The sequence below is a fragment of the Chrysemys picta genome, chromosome 11 (assembly GCF_011386835.1).
Source record: "Chrysemys picta bellii isolate R12L10 chromosome 11, ASM1138683v2, whole genome shotgun sequence".
Classification (NCBI taxonomy): Eukaryota; Metazoa; Chordata; order Testudines; family Emydidae; genus Chrysemys; species Chrysemys picta.
In genome coordinates, this window is record NC_088801.1 from 17,121,899 (window position 1) to 17,145,333 (window position 23,435).

The 23,435-nt window shown below is 39.2% G+C and overlaps 1 protein-coding gene across 7 annotated transcripts in view; it reads right to left on the bottom strand.

The window, feature by feature from the left end:
- NCKAP5 (NCK associated protein 5) overlaps positions 1-23,435 on the bottom strand; it is a 605,695-nt gene that overhangs the window by 111,816 nt on the left and 470,444 nt on the right. For all 7 annotated transcript variants that reach the window (XM_042855509.2, XM_065560497.1, XM_065560500.1 and 4 more), the window contains 2 exons: positions 18,310-18,348; positions 11,506-11,625 (listed from right to left, as the gene is read on the bottom strand). In XM_042855509.2, the coding sequence (XP_042711443.2) occupies positions 11,506-11,625; positions 18,310-18,348 (159 nt within the window). The remainder of the gene's footprint in view (positions 1-11,505; positions 11,626-18,309; positions 18,349-23,435) is intronic.

The following is a 23,435-nucleotide window of genomic DNA, read 5'->3' on the forward strand; positions in this document are numbered from 1 at the left end:
GAATTCAGCACATCAAAATACATAATAAATAGCACATTTTATCTCTGAAACAGACGACTTCTCAAAAATTGTAGACCAGTGTAATAGAGCCATGGGTTTGATTTTGTTTCACAACCCAAAGTTCTATCACCATGTTATATAAAGTAGTAATGGAAAAAAAAGATAATAAAATAAGTGAAATTTTCAGGGAAAGTTTCACATATTCATTTCAGTGATGCTACAGGTAAATTAATCCTCTATTTTTATTACGTCAGCCATTAATTTCATATATATACATATACACACATATTACATACTATTTTTTGAGCACTAGGCCTTTGTTTAAATTTCAAAGTATTTTAAGCGACAAAGAGTCCTGTGGCACCTTATAGACTAACAGATGTATTGCAGCATAAGCTTTCGTGGGTGAATACACACTTCGTCAGACGCATGTGGTGGAAATTTCCAGAGGCGGGTATAAATATGCAGGTAAGAATCAGTCTAGAGATAACAAGGTTAGTTCAATCAGGGAGGATGAGGCCCTCTTCTAGCAGTTAAGGTGTGAACACCAAGGGAGTAGAAATTGCTTTTGTAGTTGGCTAGCATTTGACAAGATTAAACAAAGACTGTGAATGGCTAGCCAACTACAAAAGCAGTTTCTCCTCCCTTGGTGTTCATACATCCTCCCTGATTGAACTAACCTCGTTATCTCTAGACTGATTCTTGCCTGCATATTTATACCTGCCTCTCGACATTTCCATTACATGCGTCTGAGAAGTGGGTGTTCACCCACGAAAGCTTATGTTCCAATACGTGTGTTAGTCTATAAGGTGCCACAGGACTCTTCATCGCTTTTTACAGATCCAGACTAACACGGCTACCCCTCTAATACTTGAAAGTATTTTAAGATAACCAAAATAAATACTTCATATTTAGCAACATTAATAATAATGATTATACTTCCATACCGTTTTAGAATTTCAGTAGATTTCTCTTTTACCATAAAGAACAGAAACCCTCTAAATCTTTGAATCATTTAATTTTATGCATTTTGTTGGAATTTCATTTGGGTGTTATGGAGTGTGAAATATGCACCATGATGAGAAAACAATTATCTAGCACACCTGTTGCTTATGCACATTGTGTTTAAGACAGTCCTGCAATGGCTATTATTTTATTCCACTGCATAATTTCAATGAGGGGGCTTTAAAAGTTGATCTGATGACATGAAATTACACTTTTATATGTAACACATGGCTAGTGCTTTGCCCACTGTGATAACACTAAAATGATGATTGTTTTCCAAGCCAAACTAATTTTCCAGTCTGCACTCCAATGAGAAAGATTTCTCAGTTTTAATGGGAAATAGGAGTCTTGGCCTAAATATACAAGTTATAGAACAAAAAGTGAAACAGGATAATATACACTGAACACAGAAATGCATCAACTGCAATATATTTACAACATCTATTGAATCTTTGATACTGTCCCTGTCATAAAACTGATGGTGATAAATCTGTGTACCATCTAGGCTGCATTCATTAAGAAAATTCCCCACACTGTTCATGTGCACTTTCTGTAAACTTAAAAAAAAGTAAATAAGTACATTCTACTGCTTTCTATTTAATTAAAACCTACCCCACTCCAAACAAAGAGCGAATTCAGTACCACATCCCCAAAGAGTAAAGAAATGGTCTGGAGCTGGTCATAAAAAATACAAAAACAAACAGAGCTCACAGAATTTTCACACACTTCAGAGCCTAGAATAAAGGCTGCCTATAAACAGCTTTCACTTATACTTTGACCATTTACCCAGGGATTTACATGACAAGTTGACATCTTGCATTTATGTTCAGTAAACACAGCAGGTTGAAAAACCAAGGTGCCCCTGAGTCAAGTGGTTGCTTCTCTTTAAGGAAGGTGTGATTATGAGGAACAAAATACAACAGTAGAGAACAAAGAAAAGTGTATCTTTTTAATGCTTTTATAAAAAGTTTAAAGTGGAGGGCTCCTTTGAAAAGAAACTGTAAAAAGCATAGGCTTTCTTGTTTCTTACCTTTCACTGATTCCTACATTTAAAGTGTTCAGTTTACAAGAATAATGATATCTTTTTTTCCAATGATTATCTCTGCATACGCACTTTGGTCTACAAAAGCAAAATTGGATTTTCTCCATTGTGCACATCACCATCAGTAATAAAATCCTTACACCCAGGCAACCCCATTGTCTACATGGTATGTCCTCAGTATATCCTCACTGACAACAATTTGCCCCCATGGAACTTAGTAAACAATTCTGATGATGATGATGCGCAAGATGGAACGGAACCTACAGCTCACTCAGTCTCAGCTGTATGTATTGGTTTTGCTGCACTAACAGGATCAAAAAGCAGTAAAAAAATATTTTTGTCACTAAGAGCTTGGCGTAAGTGCAGTCCTACTGTTCTCTTGATGCACACTTCCCCTGAGTAACATCCATCTTCATTCATCAGGACTATGCCCACATATATCTTTCAACTGTTATAATAGATTGTATTCCTATTTCAAAATTATTTATAAATATTACACTAAAGACCATTTATATTTTGCCTCAAAACCATTTACGCAATTTACTGTTGGTAATCTTTCCCTGGCAATTTATTGTCAGCTGGGCAGTGGACAAATCTTGCTTTCAGAGGTTGGAACTGAAAAGTGGCTCCATAAAATATCACAAAACCTTATGATTGTATAGACATGGAAAAGCCTTTTAATGCTTTTATTTGGCAGTCCTAAAGGCTAATAATCTGTGCTACAAGGACTTGAAAAGTGCTGGCTGTTTCACTTAAAACATTTGTCATGTTCACCAGGATTATATGCTTACTGAACTTTGTTTATTTGGGGGAGGGGAGGAGGGAGAGATCAGAAAGACTCCAGATGCTGAAATAGGAGAAGCCAGGCATGACAAGAAGGAGATCATAGAAACACATACATTAGAGATGGAATTGATCTGTTAGGTCAGTTAGTCCATCACACTTCTGATGAAAGATTGTTCACCATTGTACATTTATCAGTGCTGTATCTAGTTTAGTTTTCAATGTCCCAAGTGACGAGGCTTCCATCTCTTCCCGGGGGAAACTATTCCACAGTATAACACAACTCATTATCAGGAAGATTTTCCTAATACTGAGAATATGCCCATATCAACATGAATATGACTCTGATCCAGCAAAGCACTTAACCAAGTACTTAATTTTAAGCCTGTGAAGAAGATTCACTGGGTTCAAATTTCCAGGATACCGCCAAAGGAGAAATTGGTCATTGACTCTCTAATCTGTTCCTTTTTATCTGAGTGATCTTTTAGGATTGAATTGGTCAGCTGTTCATCTGATCAGTGGGCTGTACTGCTAAGGAGGTTGAAAGTCTCAAGGCAGGAGACCATCAAGCTGGAGCAGAGGGAAACAATCCTATAGTTGGGACTCACCTTCCAGATGAAGTCATGATATCCTCTTGCTTTGGTGTTATTAAAGCACTTTGAGATCCTTGGGTGAAAGGTGTTAACTGTTAGCAGTCTGTTAGGTCAGTTAGTCCATCAGACTGCTTGCACATAAAATAAAAAAGTTTACAGAGGATTAGAGATTACGGGGACTAGGGGAAAATTGACAGGTGAGGAGGACCACCTGCTTTGGGCACAGACATCCCTTGGGGATGAATTTATTAAAGTGGGGAACACAATATAGTAGAGAAGATAGGAAATAAGTAGGTAAAGTACAGGTAAAATACTAAGGGAAGTGAGAGAGGCTACAGAACCAGAAAACACAATAATAAAGGGTGATTTCAACTATTCTTATATTTACTGGGTAAATGTCATCTAAGGGCATGATGCAGAGATAAAATTTACAGATACCATGAATGATTTATTCTTGGAGAAGTTTGTCCTGGAACCCACAAGAGAAGAGAAATTCTTAATTTAGTCCTAAGTAGAGCACAGGATCTGGTCTAAGAGGTAACTATAGTTGAACCACTTGGTAATAGTGACCATAATGTAATTAAATTTAGCATCCTTGTAGAAGGGAAAATACCAGCTAAACCCACCACAGTAACATTGAACTTTAAAAAGGGTAACTGTACAAAAATGAAGATGCTACGTAGACAGAAATTAAAAAGATCAGTCACAAAGGTAAAATGCTGCAAGCAGCATGGAGAGCACTGAAAAACACCATAATAGGGACTCAGACTAAATGTATACCCCAAATCAAAAAAGACAATAGGACTACAAAATGCCACCATGGTTAAACAGCAAAATAATGGAGGCTGCTAGTGGCAAAAAGGCATCCTTTAAAATTGGCAAGTCAAATCCAAATGAGGAAAATAGGATGGAGCACAAACTCTGGCAAGTAAAATGTAAAAGTACAATAAAGAAAGTAAAAAATGAATTTAAGAAGCAACTTGCCAAAGATTCAAAAACTAAGAGTAATTCTTGTTAAGTACATCAGAAGCAGGAAGTCTGCCAAACAGGCATTGGGGCCACTAGACTACAAACGTGTTAAAGGTGCACTCAAGAAAGACATGGCCAATACAGAGAAGCTAAATGAATTCTTTGCATCAGTCTTCACTGCAGGTGATGTCGGGGAGATACCAACATCAGAGAGATTCTTTTTGGGTGACAAAGCTGAAGTACTCGCCCAAACTGATGTGTCAATAGAAGAGGTTTTAGGGAAAAAAAATTATAAACTAAACCGTAATAAGTCACCAGGACCAGATGATCAAGTTGATAAAGTGTACTTGGATTTTCAGAAAGCCTTAACAAGGTCCCTTAGCAAAGGCTTCCAAGAAAACCAAGTAGCCATGAGAAAAGAGGCCTTACCAATCTATTAGAATTCTTTGAGGAGGTCAACAAACACGTGGACATGGGTAATCCAGTGGACGTAGTGTATTTGGACTTTTAGAAAGCCTTTGACTAAGTCCCACACCAAAGACTCTTAAGCAAAGTAAGCAGTCATGGATAAAAGGGAAGTTCTTCTCATGGATCAGTGAATAGTTGAAAGATAGGAAACAAAGGGAAGGAATAAATAGTTGGTTTTCACAGCAGAGAGAGGTGAACTGCGGGGTTATACTGCAGGAAGTTCAGAGCCTTGAAATGGTTGAAACTTAGTTATGGATCTTGTTCCTAAATATGCCTTTAGAGTGCAGATATGCATGAGGTGGGGTCTAGATAGTTGGCATGCTAGCCAGTCTGAATTATGCAGCTTTCAGCACATATTGGTACAGTTATTTAAATGAATGGTTAACTGTTGGCATCCCTTACTAGCAATATAAGATGATCTTTGGGTTTGTTTTCTCCTCCTCAACTGCTTACTTTTAGAAATACCTACAGATTCTGCATATTCAACTGGTAGAAGCCAACGTAACGTCTCTTTTAACCATCTGTATTCAGAACATCATGATATCTCAAGATATCTGAATGTAAGGTCAGATTCTGGGCCATTCATTTTATACACTTCTGTCAGGTCTTAAACAATTAATTGTCCTATCTTTCTTCACATATATAATAATGTTGTTGGAGCAATTTACCCCTTTCTGCTAAGTTGATAACTATTTCCATCTAAGTAAGTGTATTTCCCTTCAAATACATATTTTAGAGCACACTCTTTGAATTGTTATAGAAGTCAATACAAAAATAGTTATTACCTACATTAAGCTGAGAATTTAGCAATCTGGCCATAGCAGTATGGACAAGTTTTAGGTACACAATTAAGCAATACGGGAGATCCATGGAAAATGAATTATACTAATCCAGACAGATGTACATAAGGCATAAGTGGATGTTTCAGAAGTCTTCCTGCTTTTTTCTAGAGTTGCTAAAGTGATATTTGGAGCGAGAGTAATAAAATGACAATTAAAAGAGAGTCTGGGAGCAGAGATGCCCTCAGTCTTATGATTAGTAATATTATTTTATACTTCCCATACTCTATGCAAATATCACTATTTATTTAATGAAATAAATCAAATCAATAAACACGACTACTACCACTTTGCACTTATTTAACACCTTTCACCCAAGGATCTCAAAGTGCTTTAATAACATCAATGATAGTAACTCTGTTTACGAAGAGATAAAACAACATTCCTGAGAGAATTCAGCTAACAAATTTATATATATGCACCTTCTAATGTAAAATTGTTATTTATTTAGACCTTTACTTGATTTTCATGGTAGTATACAAGCTATTATAGAATGGCTTTGGTATATATGGCAGGCCAAATCCTGCCCTCAGTTACATTTGTGCAATTGTATGAGTGTAACTGAGGGCAGAATTTGGCACTACCTCTTCTATAAAGAATTTTTCAATAGACTGGCTTTTTCTCTCTGTACGTGGGTTATATCAGGAATAACTCCAATGAAATTAGTGGAGTTACTCTGAGGTAAAAGACGTGTACAACATGAGATCAGAATCAAGCCCAGTGTCTGTAATTCCATTTTCACCTGTAAGGGCGGGGGAGGGCAATGATGGGAAGAGAAAGCACTGAACTCATTTCTCTGTTTCAAGAGAAAAAAATAAACGATCTGAACGGACAAAGTCAAAGGTGTGTGTTGGGGAGCAGCAGCTGAAGGATGGAGAAACGAAGTTCATTTTTAGGCAATTTTAGAAATAAAATGTTTCCTTTCACAACAGAATGTATATTAATTTAGAAAGACAAATAATGAGGCAGAGAGAAATACTGTAACACCAAGAATTAAAATGTTGTTCCTATATTACAGATATCCTGTGTCATCAATTCAGCAGGCATGGGCTTCCTTCTAGGTCTTCACCCTCTGCACTCTATCTCATACATTCACGTGTCTTCAGCTACCATCTTTATACCAAACACTCACATATCTGCCTCTCACCTCATTTAGTTTCTCTGCACTGGCCTTGTCTTCCTTGATTGCTCCTTTTCATCCAAGCTCAAATCTCAGCCTCTCTAACATTCCCTCCTGGTGTGTGGCTCACTGACAGTTTATATGTAACATGGCTAGCTAAAACTGAGCTCCTGATCTTTCTTTCTATACACTTCCCAAAGGGGCAGGTACATTATTTCCCCTCAACCCCCACCCTCCCGCAGGTAAAGGAGTGGGGGTCAACTGGTCAGGAGCTCCATTAGTGCCACGGATCCTGGCCTTGGCTGTTACTGCTTTTCCGGTGGCATTGAGGTGACGGCATCTTTAAAAGGGGAGATCTCGTCCACAAATCTGTCCCAATGGGTCAAGGAGAAGGATGGTTAGATAACAGCAAAAATTACGTGCCCTAGGCACTTGCTTATTTAGCCTACATCTAATGCCAACTATATACATGACTTCCAGCAACAAGAGACTTCGTGTCTCCAGAGAGTCTCAAAACAAACTCACCTCCAACATAAAGAGGTGATGGAGCAGAGACTGAATTACCTCCGGCTCCTGGAAACTCTGGTCTTTTATGTCAGTGTTTGGGTTCCTTAATCTTTTCAAGATGGGAATGAGATTTCCCCCGTGTGACATATACTGCCAGCAATGGACGCACCGAAATTTCTAGTGTCAAAGAATTAATGTAGCAATCTGCATAATCAAATCCCCCAGATAAACACAGTAATTTCTTGCTCAGTACTATCAGTCCCTAGGATTTAATGGATACTTATATTTATCCAAAATTCATGAAAATGTAATACTTAATAACTGTTTTACAATGAAGCCTTCTTAAAGTTGTCTTTTAAACCTCCCTTGCATGAAATTTACTAAATCTGGAGTAATCAGTTTTTCTTTTTGATCTGCCTATGAAACATGAGGAAAAACAGCAAAGTGCATTTGGTATTATATAAGGAACATGTTCTGCACTCAAATTTAAATCACTTGTATCACATCCTTAAATGATCATAGTGAGTTATGTTCTCCTCTTGTTTATAAGCAAAAACCAAACAGATTGTGAAGGCTTTGTTTAAAGTCAAATGCACTAAAATAACCTACGATACTGGTGATTCATTATTTTGAAAAGCATTTAAGCTCAGTGATGCAAGATTTCAACACCACTGAAATGGAAGAAATCCATACTTTAATTCGCATTTGGTATGCCAAGAAATTCATATATAGTTTTTAAAGTACATTTAAATTTAAGTAAAAGAATTTACTAATGTCTGGTTGCAGAATAATCTGCTGGTAACATGCAATCAAGTCACTGGTGATAATGGTATACATGATAACTACAGAAGAAAACAACTAAGATTAACTCAATTTTGTTCTTCCCCTGCACTCACTTATTTCAAATTTGTAACTATTTAATTGTACAAATAATTTTAGGATGAGATTTGTATGAAAATAACATTGTACTGCATTGTATAAAGCAACAATAAACAAATGATGATATGTTCACACATGTGTAAGTAAATGAGTAGCACAAGTACAACTGACTTTGAATAGGGCTTGTGAGCCTAGGCTGGGATTTTCAAAACTCTCAGAGTTAGTCTCCTTTGAAAATCCCATCCCTAAGTTATCGGACTCATGTTCCTAAGTCATTTAGATGCTTTTCAGAATGTATAAATGTGTACACAATGTGTAAAGTGAAGACAGTTATTGATTATATAATTTCTCTAAACTCAACTATATCTTTAGAGAATAAGAATAATTCAACTGAGGAATAGTGCTTAGTAAATGAAGGTGGATTTGGGACTCCATTCTAAAACACATGGATCACACACCCTGCCTTAGGACAGTGTGTCCCAAAGGGTGGTTCTCGACCTAACAGTGGGTCATGCGAAGGTTCCAAATGGGTCATAGGCAGCAGATCACTCTCCACCATCCCCTACCTATCTTTCCAATGTCTCCCCTCTGCATTGGGCAAGGATTTGGGTTGCGGTTGGGTGGAGGGTGCATGTACATTATGGTGGGTCACAAAAAAAACACAAAATGCAGTTGGGTAGGTTGCCTCAATAAAATGTTTCGGAATGTTGACCAATATATGCTGGCTAGCCTGTACATATATCATATTAGTCATATGTATATTATTCACACCATATATATATATATATATTACTATGCATTAAGCAGAAATATCATTAAGCACAAATATTATAGCAGTTATACAGCCTAAACTGGCCTGTATCTTTACTATAATCCTGCCTATTCACTTATGCTGATATCCCATAACACCGTGCATTAGTTGAAGTAAGCTTTGGCTTAAGCAGATAGCAAAGTTGTCAGGATAAGGACATGTGTGTATTTTACCCTAGCAAGAGATACAGTTATTCCCACAGGCCAGTACTGGAATAGTCCAAAGAAAGATGACAAGATATGATTGTTCTAACCTGGTACAAACCTAGAAGGTACCTTCAAACACCAGTACCTGGAATGCTAGTATCCAAAACAAAGATAAGATGAGTCTATAAGTTAATGAACTGGGACAAACTGATGGGTTGAAGTTTAGTGACATGTAAAGAAATGTTAACTTGTAAAATCATCCGATAAATACTACCAGCTGAAATGTGTAACTTTGTCCATGTAAGGTGAATGTGACAACGCTGCACAAGACAGCTTTCCAGAGACTGGTATCGTATAAAAACTATTTCCTGTACTATATTATTATTGGCTTATAGCAATAAACCTGACTGACATTGGCTATTTGGTCTATTGAATATATTTCATAATGAACCAAAATGTGGTCAAGGAATTGATTATACAATTTATCAACGGGAACCACCGCCTTAGAACATCCATGTGCAGCTAAATGTGCAGAGATTCCACATGGAAGCTGCAAAGTGTCAACTCCACAGGTTTTGAGAGAGTTGTGGTCTCCTGGTTGCCTGTGTATGTAGAAGGGACCATCAGAACATTTAAGCAACCGCCCTTTCAAATAATTATGGTGTTTGGCTCCAACTCAAGAAAACTTTGTGATTCAGGCATGTATTTAAGTACACACTTGAGTACATTCCTGAATGGGGTAACTTAAGCAAGTGCTTAAAAGCTTTTCTGAATCTGGGTTTAAGAGTATAATCCAAAGTGTCCACTAATGTGGCAACCCCTATGGCAGACATATTATTAGTTGCCTAATCTAACAGTAATATCATTTGGAAATATCTTTTTGAAAATCTTAAAGGCTCAGATGATGAATTAGATTCCATTGGGCAAATTAATTTAGAAGATGAGTTAAATTTTGGTAATTCACAAATTTACTGTTTTGTTTTTCTGCAAAAAAATAATATTTGACACTGATCATCTTTATCAGAAGTCCTTCATTGTCTGAAATACAGTGACACTCTTCCTCTGATTTTTCCCAAGGTCTCAAAATATGTTGATGACCTAGTTCAGTTGAACATCAGCAGTACATTTTGCTGTCAGATGGGAGACATGGAGTTTAGGAATAACAGTGGTACCCCTTCTCACTTGGCCAATAAAGACTAAGCAAGTGAAGTCAGAAAAATTCTGCAGATATGAAGAGTCTGCCTGCTAAACCATGGAGAGGCAACAATGATAAATGTTACAAATTCATACAAGCTAGAAATAAAAAGACTTACTAGATCATCTACTCCTTCCTGCTACCAAGGCAGGTTCATTCTCTTCAGTATATTCCATAGCACTTGATACAGTCCAGTTTCAAATAACTTTAGTCATAGGACTGACACCAGTTCTTTTGAGAAGATATATGACAACCTAAGGGCCAAATTTCACCATCATATACATGTGTGGAACACCTGGTGATTTCCATAAGAGTTTCATTCATGCTCTTACATAGGCCAAATTCTGCACTCTCATGTATCTTTCTTTGATCTCAGTGAGAACTGTATACACATAAAGGGCAGAATTTGGATCTTCTTTAAGAAGCTTCTCAATCTCAACCTAAAGTTACCTTCATTTAATTTCAACCCAGCTCATGGTCAGATTTTCTGGCTAACGCAGAGGTGCTGCTAGACACTTCTAATGGGAAGGGGAACAAAGAATAATAGGGAAAATAAATGTAATTTCATATTAAGGGAAATGCCACATCAAAAGAAAATCTGCAGCCTTCCTGATTTTTCCAGGATAACAAGGAAGAGTTGGAGACAGGTTACTCTACATCTGAGTTCTTGACTGTCTTGTCCCAGAAAAGGTAAATAAAATATTGTTCTGGGTCTATGTAATATATTGAATCACTACAACAAACATGGAGAAAGCTAAACAGACTGATTTCTTTCTCATAGAAAATTATGCTTTGTTTACTATCAAATGGAATATTATGGAATTATGTGACCACAATTTTTGCCCCCCAAAAGGAATAATGAACCCATATGTCATCCCATTTATCATCCTGAGGAGGCACTTCAAAAAGTAACTTATTCCTCAGATACACTTCTCTCTCCACATCTGCACATAATGTGCAGCCAAAGTTTGGTGGTGTACACTTTCAATTTCAATGCTATCAGATGATAGATAACCAATTTTCTTCTAATATATTATGTCTATCAGTTGTCACTTCTTGCGTGCTAACATTATCTTAAGAAGATTAATATTATTTAAATGTATTGAATCTAAATTTAGCAGATTCCAGAGGCAAAGGTTTCTTCCTACCTGGAGAAGGAGGTCGGAAGCTGGTTTGACCCTTTGTTGAAAAAGCACACTTAGCATTCGATTCTGTTGTTCCAAATCAAAAACTCTTGTTTTCAGCTTTACACATTCTTCCCTCAGATCCTACAGCACAGGAGAAAATAGGAGGATTGAGGGAAAATGCAGTGAAACTCTTGAAAATGCTTTATGGAATAGGAGGCTTCAGAAGAGACAAATGAGTAAAATTTTCAAAATAGCACAAATAAATCAGAAAAAAAGATACTACACCATTTCCCTGATTATTTGATCATCAAAAGATAATATTTAAATGCATGAAATCAGACATATTAGTTACAGTACATATACTTTTGGAGTGCAATGTCAGTTAGACCTTAGCAGCAATGTGTTTTATTGTATTGATGTGGTCATAAACTGAATCAGAAAACATTAAAATAATTATGTTTTCATAGAACTGGACTGTGTCTTTAAGCAAAGCCCTAATATACCATGGGGTGCTTTGTAAGCTACACCATTATAGGAGTAGACCAAGGAGGCATTATGCCTTGGAGATAGTCCTCCAAAATCCACTCCCCTCCCTGCTTCTGTTTGCTCTGGAGTAGTACGAAGAGCAAAGTATACCACCGCCCATGCTGGCTCAGCTGTACTGGCTTTTGCATCGGGAAATGGGGGGCACCAAGGCTCTTCACTTTCCATTCCTCTTCCTGTCCACCAGCTCTGGACTAGCCACTCTAGAGGTGGCTTGGCCATAGACAGATGTTGATGAGCCTGCTACAGCCTTGGCTGAGGAAGCTCATCCCAAGTTTTACAGGTTTACCCAGTTCCATTGACAATAAAGGCTACCACTGGAAACCTGATGACCCTGGATGGGTTGTCTGCAGCTGAGATTGTACTTGGGATCTCTGGTTCTTAAAGCATGAAGCCCTTGTGCCTGAGCTGAAAGGTCAAGTCAATTAGCCAAAGGTTGCAGGTTCATCAACCTTTACCTTTTGCCCAGATACCTGTAGAAGCGGACAGAGCGCCACTTGTAGCCCACCTACACCCACTTCCAAGGGCTTACACAGGGTTGTAAAAATGATTCTCACTCCCCTTTACTCTAGGGTGACCAGATGAGGGAAAGAAAAAATCGGGACACATGGGGTGGGGTGGGGGGGAAGGAGTAGAGAGAGAGAAAAAAAGCTGAGTCAGTCCCTGCCGCTGGAGTGGGGGGAAAACGCTGAGTCAGTCTCTGCCGGCAGATATTGGGACAATTTGCTTCCTGACCGATCTTAGGACACACCCTGAAATACCCCGAAATATCAGGACATCTGGTCACCCTACTTTACTCCCTTAGGTGGCCACAAAGCCCAAATCACAGTTCAGAACAGAGTGAACAGAGGTCTGATAAACTATGAAACCAAGTATGTGGGTTTTTTATATACCCAGCATGATTCCATACCATACAGTATTTCAGCTGTCTAATTTTGATGAAGCAGTTTTGTAACTGAAGGGACCTATGATAACTTTTTAAAGAGAAGCTGAGTAATTTAGCCCAATAATTTTATCTACTTTAAAACTGTTATAGTCTAATGGGAATTGTTATACTCTAAGATTTTTAGAATGTGTCTGTCACCTCAGCATCTAAGACACCAGCAAAGCACTTCAAGCATTGCTTGAAATTAAGCATGTGCTTAAGTGCTTTGCTGGACTCAGGCCTAAGTGCAGATCCTAAAAGTTTGTTCTCTTTGCAGTCCCCATTCTGCTAGCAAAATATTAATCAAAATAAAGCACTTTACTAGACCCACTGTTTATGTAAGAACTGTTTTATGCTCTACTGCTGCAGCAGAGCCTGCTACCCAGATAGCTGAAGGAACATAACCTAACGAACGCTTTATTCTCAGAGCTGCAGTGGCATCTTTGACGCTGGTGGTGCACAATACATGAAATAAACATTAGCCATCTTGGTGGATATTCCACCACAATTACAAGGGGCAGGGAGAATCAGTGCTTGCCCAATTAAAAATGAAAAAAGTAATATGCAAATACATTTTAATAACAATTGCAAACAATAGCAAATGAAAAAAACAAACAAAAGAAATTATATGTTAAGGAATGGCTTTCATCAGTGTCTGTAACCCTTTCATTGCTCAACTCTTCTACAATTTCTGTGCTGTAGCAGAATGTGGTGACTTTTCTTTACACTGTTGATATTCCAATGGAACTTCGAACCTTAAAGTATTTGGTACATGGAACAAAACCTGGCACATATTCTGAACCACATGAGTATACCTAGCAATTGGTACATTTAGCAGCATACAAGTATGCTGAATATAACATATTGAATCCATTTTTTGTACTGATCTCCCTCCAGTAGTAGGACTGAAGTGTTTGTTGATTACATAGTATTTTGGACAAAGCATCTTCCAAACATAAGGCCGTAAACTGGCCTGATGGTACAGCTTGGCTGAAAGTATATTTGAATACCAATTTCAGATATTGGCATAGGACTTCCTTTTGTGGCCATTTAAGGGAACATGGGATTCTGCCACAAAGTGGACTTCAGTAGGGTTCAGGCAGACTTTGACTCAAAATCTCTACACAAGTTATACAATACAGGTGGCAGTCTTCTTTGAAGGACATGACATCTCTGTGTTATAGTCAATATGAACTTCAAAAATAAGAAAGGCTTGCAACTCTAGTGGCACTTGTGTGAACAAATAAACTGCAGGCACATTTATTCTCAGAAAAAGTGTAGCCACTCTTCTCATTTTTTTTTTTAATTTAGAACAGCTGCTACCCACTGGCATTGCCTAACTGCCTTTATTTTTCATCACATGGTGGAGAAACAGGCCTCTTGCCTCCAATATGCTTGTCCATTAATAGCGTTAACAACGTATTGACCCGCAAAGGTGCATGAACCTGATGAGGTAGCAGCTCAGAGTGGGAAATTCTAGTCAGAAGTAACCAAGTACCTGTCTCCAGCAGTGCCAGTTCTTATCTAGAGTGTACTGTAGCCAGCACAGAGAATACAAAAGAGGTCACCACACAATGAGAAAACCTTGCCCTGAGACCACTGGAAACATGCTGAAATATCTTTAGTTACAGAGGTATCACTGGATGAATTATGAAGTTATTTTCCCTGGATACATTACCACGATGGTGCTTATTTTAAGTGGTTCTAAAGCTGTCCAAGTTATATATTTGGTGCCTTCTAAAATGATGAGGCAATGATATCTATTTGAGGTGTAGTGAAATCCTAAAGCTTTAATTCTCTGAGTGAACACCCCTGCTAAAAACTCTCATCTATTAACTTATATGGGACAGTATTTCTCGTCTGGGGAAGCACAAACACCAAAGCCCCTCTTTACATGGCTTTCACAAATAATCAAAGAAATTAAAACTGAGTACTAGCTGCTATAATGAAGTTTAAATACTGAGTTCACTGAAGAGGAAAAATGCTTCATGGGAACTGACAATTTAAAACAACATTGCAAACATAGCAATGTTGCCTCTCAAACTTTTCCTTTTAAGAGCTAAACCTTGGAAGTTTATATGCCTCTAACTCTGGACTTTTTGCTCAAGAGCAAGAGTAAAATTTTGGCACATTACCAACCAAGATGCACTAAACTCTTCCAACACTAATGCCATTCACAGAAAGGTGAAAAAAAGTATTAACAGGAAATTAACGTAAGAAAATTTATGTAAAGTAGCAATTCCTGGTTATATTAAATCAAAATAGTAAAATGATCAGTAGGCATGTTGTGTCATAATTAACAAAACCTGAAGTATATCATTATGCACATTCCTAATGGTAGAACCAATGGGTATTAAAAAAGTGATACTACAAATATCTATCTCAGTACTGTAGTACTCGAGTGTCTCACAATCTTTAAGGTGTTTATGCTTACAACACCCACTGCACTATTCCTCGATACCAGAACTATTCTTCCCTCAGCTGGGAAATGATGCTTTTCCTTCAAATTCTGGAAACCCACTGCCTTTCCTTTGAATCCATTTCCTCTGTTGTAATGCTCAGTTCCTGTCCACATATTCACCATACACAGCACTGAAGGTCACCTGTAGCACCAGATAACAGGTGGCAAGATTTTAAAGATCAGAAAGGGAAAAATTAAATGATCATGCAGATCCTGGAGCATGGAATGTGGGTCAGCACTTGCCTGAAAGGACTCAAGTGTAGCAGGGTGACAAGCAAAGGTCAGATCTATGGATCAATCAGCAATTCCATTGTGCACTATAACTCCAATGTCACAATGTTGATCCAGATCTTAAGGAAAACTTAGACCCAAGCACCCAGCCGCACTTTTTCAACTGGGCACTAGGGATCTCTGGAGAGGGGATGGAAACCTCACACTGGCTGCAGAGATATTCCATGCAGTTTACTCCAGCCTACTGCCTGGAACCTGCTTCTAGAGTGTTAGCCCGACCAACGCTCTCTAGCAGCAGTTCCCCACTGCCTACCTTTTCCGAGGCCCCTTCCCATGTGTTGCCACATAGGAAACCCCAGCAGAGACAGGTTACAAACTGTGCAGGGGATGTCACCTCCTGTGTGGGGCTTCAAAATACTGCATCCCTCTTTGCCCAGGGGAAATACCCGGGTTTAATTCTGCCACGTAGAGTTAAGCCACCCGTGGATACATGAAGAATGATGGTTGATGATCTGCACAGAAATCAATGGGGCTGTGCAACCCACCCACTAGCAAACACACAAAATGTATTTTGTGGGTTTGTCTCAAAATCATTTGCTGATTATCTGACTTCTCAGATTCCCCAGAGGTAAAACCTGCTATTTATAAGTGGGGAGAAAAACACAAACAAATTTTCTGCATACAAAAGGTGAAATTTTGCCCTGGGGCTAATTCAGGAAAATTCCCAATTTCACCCATTTTCTGCATGCGCCTGGTAAAAAGCCAGCCATATCAGAGGAATTCCATATGTATTATAACAAATGATATACTCCAAAAGTGCACATTTAAGACTGTAATTCCATCTCAAGGTTTCAGTGACATTGATAAATCACTCAAGCTTTGCTCTCTCCGTTTCTCTCATCAGAATCCCTCAGTGGAATCAGGCTTCTCATATACTGCGGGGTGTACAGTACTTTATCCCTTACATTACAGTATGTACTTAATTTAAACAAAAATTAGCCCTTGCGGAGCAATTTCAAATTCACAATAAAACATACCCAATATATGTTACTGTGCAATATTACTCTTCTTGAATCTTTGAAAGCTCTCAGCTTGTCTTCATGCCTCACTATGCCCCAGAGGTGTGTTATCTCACTGTGGCATGACTTGATGTGTCTTACTGCTTAGCGGCACTATGGTAGATTTATCTGTTTACTAGTTATTACCTGGATTTGTATAGCTACTACCTTTTGTGATTGACCTGAAGAGTCCAATTTCTTACACTATTGTTTTCCTCTCCTTTCTTATAAATGATCTCATTATGAACAGAGGTAGGAGTACTGTAACAGTTAACATTCATTAGTATTTAGAAGAGTACCCTCTCCATTCCATGGACGTTAAATTAGCTGGTATTACTCAGCAGTAGGTAAGCAGCTGTTAAATCCCATCAATACTCAGCAAATTATTTTATTAAATGTATTTAAGTCGATTTTTATTATATCTGTACAAACTCCATGGTTCCTACGAGTTTGGGTGGGTCCATTATTGGGAAAGTACATTGTCATAAAAAAATCTGACTCTCAGTGTAAAAGAATTCAGAGAGCTTCTCTCTGCTTTTGGAAAACCATCACAACATTTCCCAAATTACAGACTAAAATATGGAGACTGAAACTCTAGCAAATATGTCACCATTATAAGATGTGATTTTGCTTTATGTACTCAAGGATCAGTCCTCTGCTTATATGTAAGAATAGATATAGCAAGAACAGCAAAAGTGCAATCTTCCCCACACTGCCTTGCCTCATATCTGACCTGCGTGGACCACCACTAGGCTTGAGTGTGCAGTATCATTTCCAAACCTATGCAGGGTGGAACTGTGGGTACAGAGACAAAGATATTGTTCTGAAGACGTGGAGGTGAGGAATGGAACTGACAGTGGCATCTATGGAGCCATTTTGTAGTCACAATTACTGAGTGTAGGGCTTTAGGAAACATTAATTGCCCCCTCTATATACTCCCTCCATGGGGCATCACAGTTTGCGAACATGGTGGCTACACTCCAGGATATTCCTGCATGGCCTACCTACAAATCCCTCTCTACACAGCTGTCATATGGCAGAGACCTGCTAAAGAGCACAGTTTCCATAGCATGGGGCTGAAGCATCCCCTGTACATCTTCTTCACTACCCAGTCTTAGAATATCCATTCCTCCGCTGTGTATATGGGAGCCTTCCACTGCCACTCAGGGAGGCACAGGATTTCACTTACAACCCTTATATTCTGCTCAGAGCCAACAAGAGTGCCAAGTGTGACTGTCTTTTTCTGATGTCCAACAGGAATCAGATTGGGAGATAGAACCAAATCATTTTGTATAGGACACAAAAAAGCCAGGAGATGGGATGGACTGTCCGGCATTATTGACTTTAGCCAGGCCTACCCTACATATCAAATGGGATGTGAGGCTATATATTCCATTACCAATCCTCCGAGGTGCCCAGTCCCAGAAATTAATATTCATTTTTGTTATTGGTAGAACACTTGTCATATTTCACATTTTGCGGTTGCATTACTGAAATGTGTGCACAGCGTTTGAAAAATGTATCCTGCATAAAAACATACATTTTCTAATTTAATGGTTTGCATTTACAGCCTTAAAAACATGCCAAAAATCAGAGAAACGATCTACCTTTTGAGTAAGTAGAGCTTGCACAACCTGGTTGGCTACCTGTAAGAAATAAATAATAAAATAATATAACTTAGCAGTGTATTATATTGATTTTTTTGGTGGAGGAGACCCTTTCCTGAGGGATCCCACTGTAAGCTATTCCCCCCCAGAGTAACCTCCTGAACCCACTCCCTAAATCAGATAGTGACATTGCGAGCGTATATAAAATCTAGGTTCCAACTTTTGCCTCGTTCCCCATTTCATACAAAACATATACACCCTAATAACTTTAGTCTGACATTACAAATCTTTATTTTGGTCTTCTAGTCTAATACAGTCAAACAGAATATAATGTAAGGGTCAGGTCTCTGTAGTTGAACTGACTTCAATACCGCTACACTGATTTGCACCTGCTGAGGACGTGATCCTGAATGTTTTGATGAAGCTTAATTGTTTCTTGATTCAGCATTGGTAAATGGTACATCTATCATGACAGGCAGGCAACAATAAAGTGCCACAGCAAATTAAAATACCTACAGTCATCAAAATATGGTTGGAAGCATTCACACCATAATGTGTAATTACCTTGAATCACATTACACACCATTGATTAGTGGAATTGTATATGCAGGAGGGAATTTTTAAATTTATTTTATACAAGTGTCCTCTCATTATTTACGTTTTTGACATGGGGGAAAAATAAGTATTTTCTGCTGGTGATACTTTTGAATGTTTTTGATAAATGTTTCATTAAAAAATGTATAACCATAATCAAATGTCATTTTTGAAACTATACATGAACTGTCACATTTTCAATGTGTTTGTCCTGATTCCATTCTGTCTAAGTAACATAATCTTAAGGCTTAACTCTCTGTGCACAGAGTCTAGTTATGAGTTCTAGTCCATTTTAGCTTTCTAAAAGTTAAACAATACATGAGGCTGTCATTTGGAAGTACAAATCTGCCTTGCTGCCTTTACTGTTAGTGAATTTAAAAAAAATAGAATAAATAAAATAGACTATTCAAGTGAACTGAGTCATGAGCAAAGAGCTGGAGCTAATTCATTTCGGTAAATAATTCAATTCTCTAAAACCCAGAACTTTGATTTGATTCATATTCTCATAAAATTACCTAGTATCTATTTTCCCCCCAAAACTGGTCCCTAATTTAAGGCAGCCTGTGAAACAATGGTCACATAAAATAGCTCAATACATGATTTAACAGAAGACAGACTAATACTGGAACTGTAATAACCCACAGGAGTAAATATGTTATATTTTTGAAATCCATGTGTTGCCCTACAGGCTTTTATAATCTACATCTGACAGTGTTCCTTCTGGCATGTACTTTTAACGTCTGTTTGCTCTACCTGAAAATTGAACAATCACATCTAATACATTATTCCTTTACTTCCTGACATAGGGTTACTTTACCAAGAAGGACTAAAGGGTTCTTTGCAATGTGTACAAAGCACTTGCAACAGCATTACCTATAAAATTATTCTTACAGCTTTATAGACTGTACAAAGAAGTGTAAATGGAATAATCTGCCAATTGAGGGGGGGAAAAAGAACTTGCTGATGCACATTGGACAAATTTTTCTAACTTGGGTGCATGAAGATAGGTATCTAAAGGTTTGTCTACACAGGGACATCCAGGAAAATTAATCTGAATTATTTAAAGGTGTGAATTTGAAGTGGTTTAGTTAACATTCATGTTCCTGTTTGTGGGAAAGTGAAGTAATTGATAACTAAGGGTAGATCTTCACTACGGGGGGGGTGATTTAAGATATGCAAATTCAGCTACGCGTAGCTGAATTCGACCTATTGGAGCCAACTTACCCCGCTGTGAGGATGGCGGCAAAATCGACCTCCACGGCTCCCCATCGACGGCGCTTACTCCCACCTTTGCTGGTGGAGTAAGAGCGTCGATTCAGGGATCGATTGTCGCGTCCCGACGAGACGCGATAATTCGATCCCCAAGAGATCGATTTCTACCTGCCGATTCAGGCGGGTAGTGTAGACCTAGCCTTAGACTACTTTACACCTATACCATGCCACTCATCTGAGGATGTCAAAAGGCTTTCTGACATTTAGCCACACAACACTCCTGTGAGGTAGGCATTGTCTGTGGTGTACTGAAAACTGTTAAAATTGCAAGCTGAACACTTTACATTGTAAGCGGTTTCCTGGTTCTGCTTGCAGGCTAGAGGACAAGGATCACATAGATGTTATTTTGGGGGCCCAGAGAAAAATCTGAAGGTGAGGTCCCTCACCACCCTTCTAAAAAATTATCATTGAGACAAAAGAGTTTAAGAAGAGGAGAAGGATTGGAGGAGGTCAGAGAGGGCCAGGCCTTTGGGGTAGCAGCCCTCCTTGTGCTGCCTGGGGGATTAGGGAGGGGATGGGGAAGCCAGAGAGGGCCCAGGTCTATGGAGTCACTGCCTTCCCTGCGGGGCAAGGGAAGCTCTTCTCCGCATGCAGCTGGAAGGCCATTCCTGGTCCTGCCTCTCCCTGAGTTCAGGCCAGGGCCGGCTCCAGGCACCAGCTTACCAAGCAGGTGCTTGGGGTGGCCACTTTGGAGAGGGGCGGCACGTCCAGCTGTTCGGCCGCAATTCGGTGGACGGTCCCTCACTCCTGCTCAGAGCGAAGGACCTCCCTCTGAATTGCCACCGCAGATCGCGATTGCGGCTTTTTGTTTTGTTTTGTTTTGTTTGGCTGCTTGGGGCGGCCAAAACCCTGGAGCCGGCTCTGGTTCAGGGACGCTACTGGTGGGAGAATTTTCCCTGATTCTGCTCCTAACTCCAGGTTCTCAGCCTGGTGGGTCACCTTGGGCCCAGCACAATGATGCCAGCAGCAGCACTGGAATCTGAATCACTCCCCGCACTATTAATGGGGGTGGAAGATGGGGTGCCAAACTTGAGTGGTGCTGGACCTCCTGCACCAGGCTGCAACACTTCTCACTCAAATCTAGCCTGGCTACTCTTAGCACATCTTGGTTTCTGCCTGTGAAGTGTATATATATATATATATATATATATATATATGGACTCTGTGCTTGGCCATACATGCCAAGCATATATATATATATATGTGTGTGTATTTTTTTTTACAGAACTGTATCTTATATATATGGCTTTGTGTAACATTTAGGATTTTCTAATTAATTAAACAGATGCTCTGAGAGAGATTTTTTTTTTTTTTTTTTTTTTTTAAGTAAAATGCATATTGAAGAAGCCTTTATATGTTGGGGGTGCTAATTGGAAATGTATTATAGTAATATTAAGATGAAATCATTTTAAGATTTCATCTACCACTGAAGCAGTCATTTGTACGTTTTCCTCTATATCAGTACAGTCAAGCTTGACAGAAATCTTAGCTGGCACAATAACGTGAATAACCATTATACTACTTCTTGCCAATAAACTGACAGTCAAATTCCTGAATAGGAAACTAGGATTAAGCATGTAACCTCAAACCCATAAGGTACAGAAAGATAATTCTGTTTCTTGCATTGTGTTTTACTTCCAAATATTATTCCAGAAATGTTCATATGTCAACTTCTGATAAAATAATAGAGATGGGCAATTAATTTTAAAAATCTGTGAATATATTAATAGAGTTCATAAAGGATTTTGCTTCAGTCATGTTCATAACCCTTGTGTGTTTTTTGTCTATGAATATTTGAGTTTGATTGAGTTTTACTGGTGAAAATGATTGGAGAACGTGAAATTTTAAGTCAGAGATACAGTATTCTCCCTTGAATAGTGACCGATGGGCATGGCATGAATGAGGAAGAAGGAAGTACAAGGAATGATGGAATGAAGGAGACAAAGAGAGGAGGAGGAAATGGGAGTGAGAGAGGCTGCACTCATAGGTGTTAAACGTGAGCTCAAGCAGCTATTTGCTCCTCAAAGAAAGGAAATAAGAGGGAACTTTGATACCTTCACCTCTTTAGCTCTTGCATGGGAGAGGGGCAGGGCCACTGACACTTCTGCAGAGGATTGTGTGTGCATAGTGGGGAAGCTTTGTTGTTGCCACCCCATCATGGCTAGGCTGGGATGATGCTGGAACTTCTTGCCCAGGTCGGAGCCCCACCCACCACAAAATTTTTGCTGAGGTGGCATGTATGGCCAAGCACAGAGTCCACTGACTGGGTGGCAGGTTTACCCTCTGCTTGGGACAGACCCTGGCCTACCTGGACAGGGAGCAGTGGTTTGGGAAGGAGGCCCACAGGACCTTGACCAGTCCAGCCCTACAACCATCACTACCCCAACTAGAGGCAGGGCGACGTCACAGGAGCACAGGGCCTCAGGATTTATGAACTGCCCTGAATCCAGCTCTTGAGTGTGCAAGACATGAAGAGGATGAAATACACCCTTGATTCCTAGCATTCCCCTTAACTGACAGAGATCAGAACATGACATGACCATGCATAATAGGAATCATCTCTGGCTGATGCTGTGGCCATGTATGGCTTCCTCTGCAGTCTGACAAGGATGGGACACCCACGTTTTTTGTGGGATCCAAAGATCATGATTCATGATCGATTTGATTGCTGGTAGGAAATTAAAAATAATTATTGTAATGGACTCTGAAACTCTCTTTCAGAGGTGTCAAGTATCAGGGGGTAGCCGTGTTAGTCTGTATCTACAAAAACAACAAGGAGTCTGGTGGCACCTTAAAGACTAACAGATTTATTTGGGCATAAGCTTTCGTGAGTTAAAACCTCACTTCTTCGGATGCATCCGAAGAAGTGAGGTTTTAACTCACGAAAGCTTATGCCCAAATAAATCTGTTAGTCTTTAAGGTGCCACCAGACTCCTTGTTGTCTCTTTCAGAGGGCTGATCTACTGCAACTCTGGGACTGATCAGAGCCTGCTGTTTTGAGGGACAACTGAGCCCCTTCCCCTCAGCCAACCAGGTCATTTTGGTGGCAGAAGTGAACATGTGAGACATCCTGGAAGGAAAGAGAATGAGGCAGCTGATCTCTGGTCCTAAGGATTGCAGAGGAAGCTCCTAGAATCTGGCCCAAACAAGAAAAGGACCAGGGAAGGAGCTCTTGCCTGTGAGAAGTGGAGCTTTGCTTTGGGCCTAGAGCCATAAAGAACAGAAGTTTTCCAACCAAAAAATGGACAATTTTTCACAAT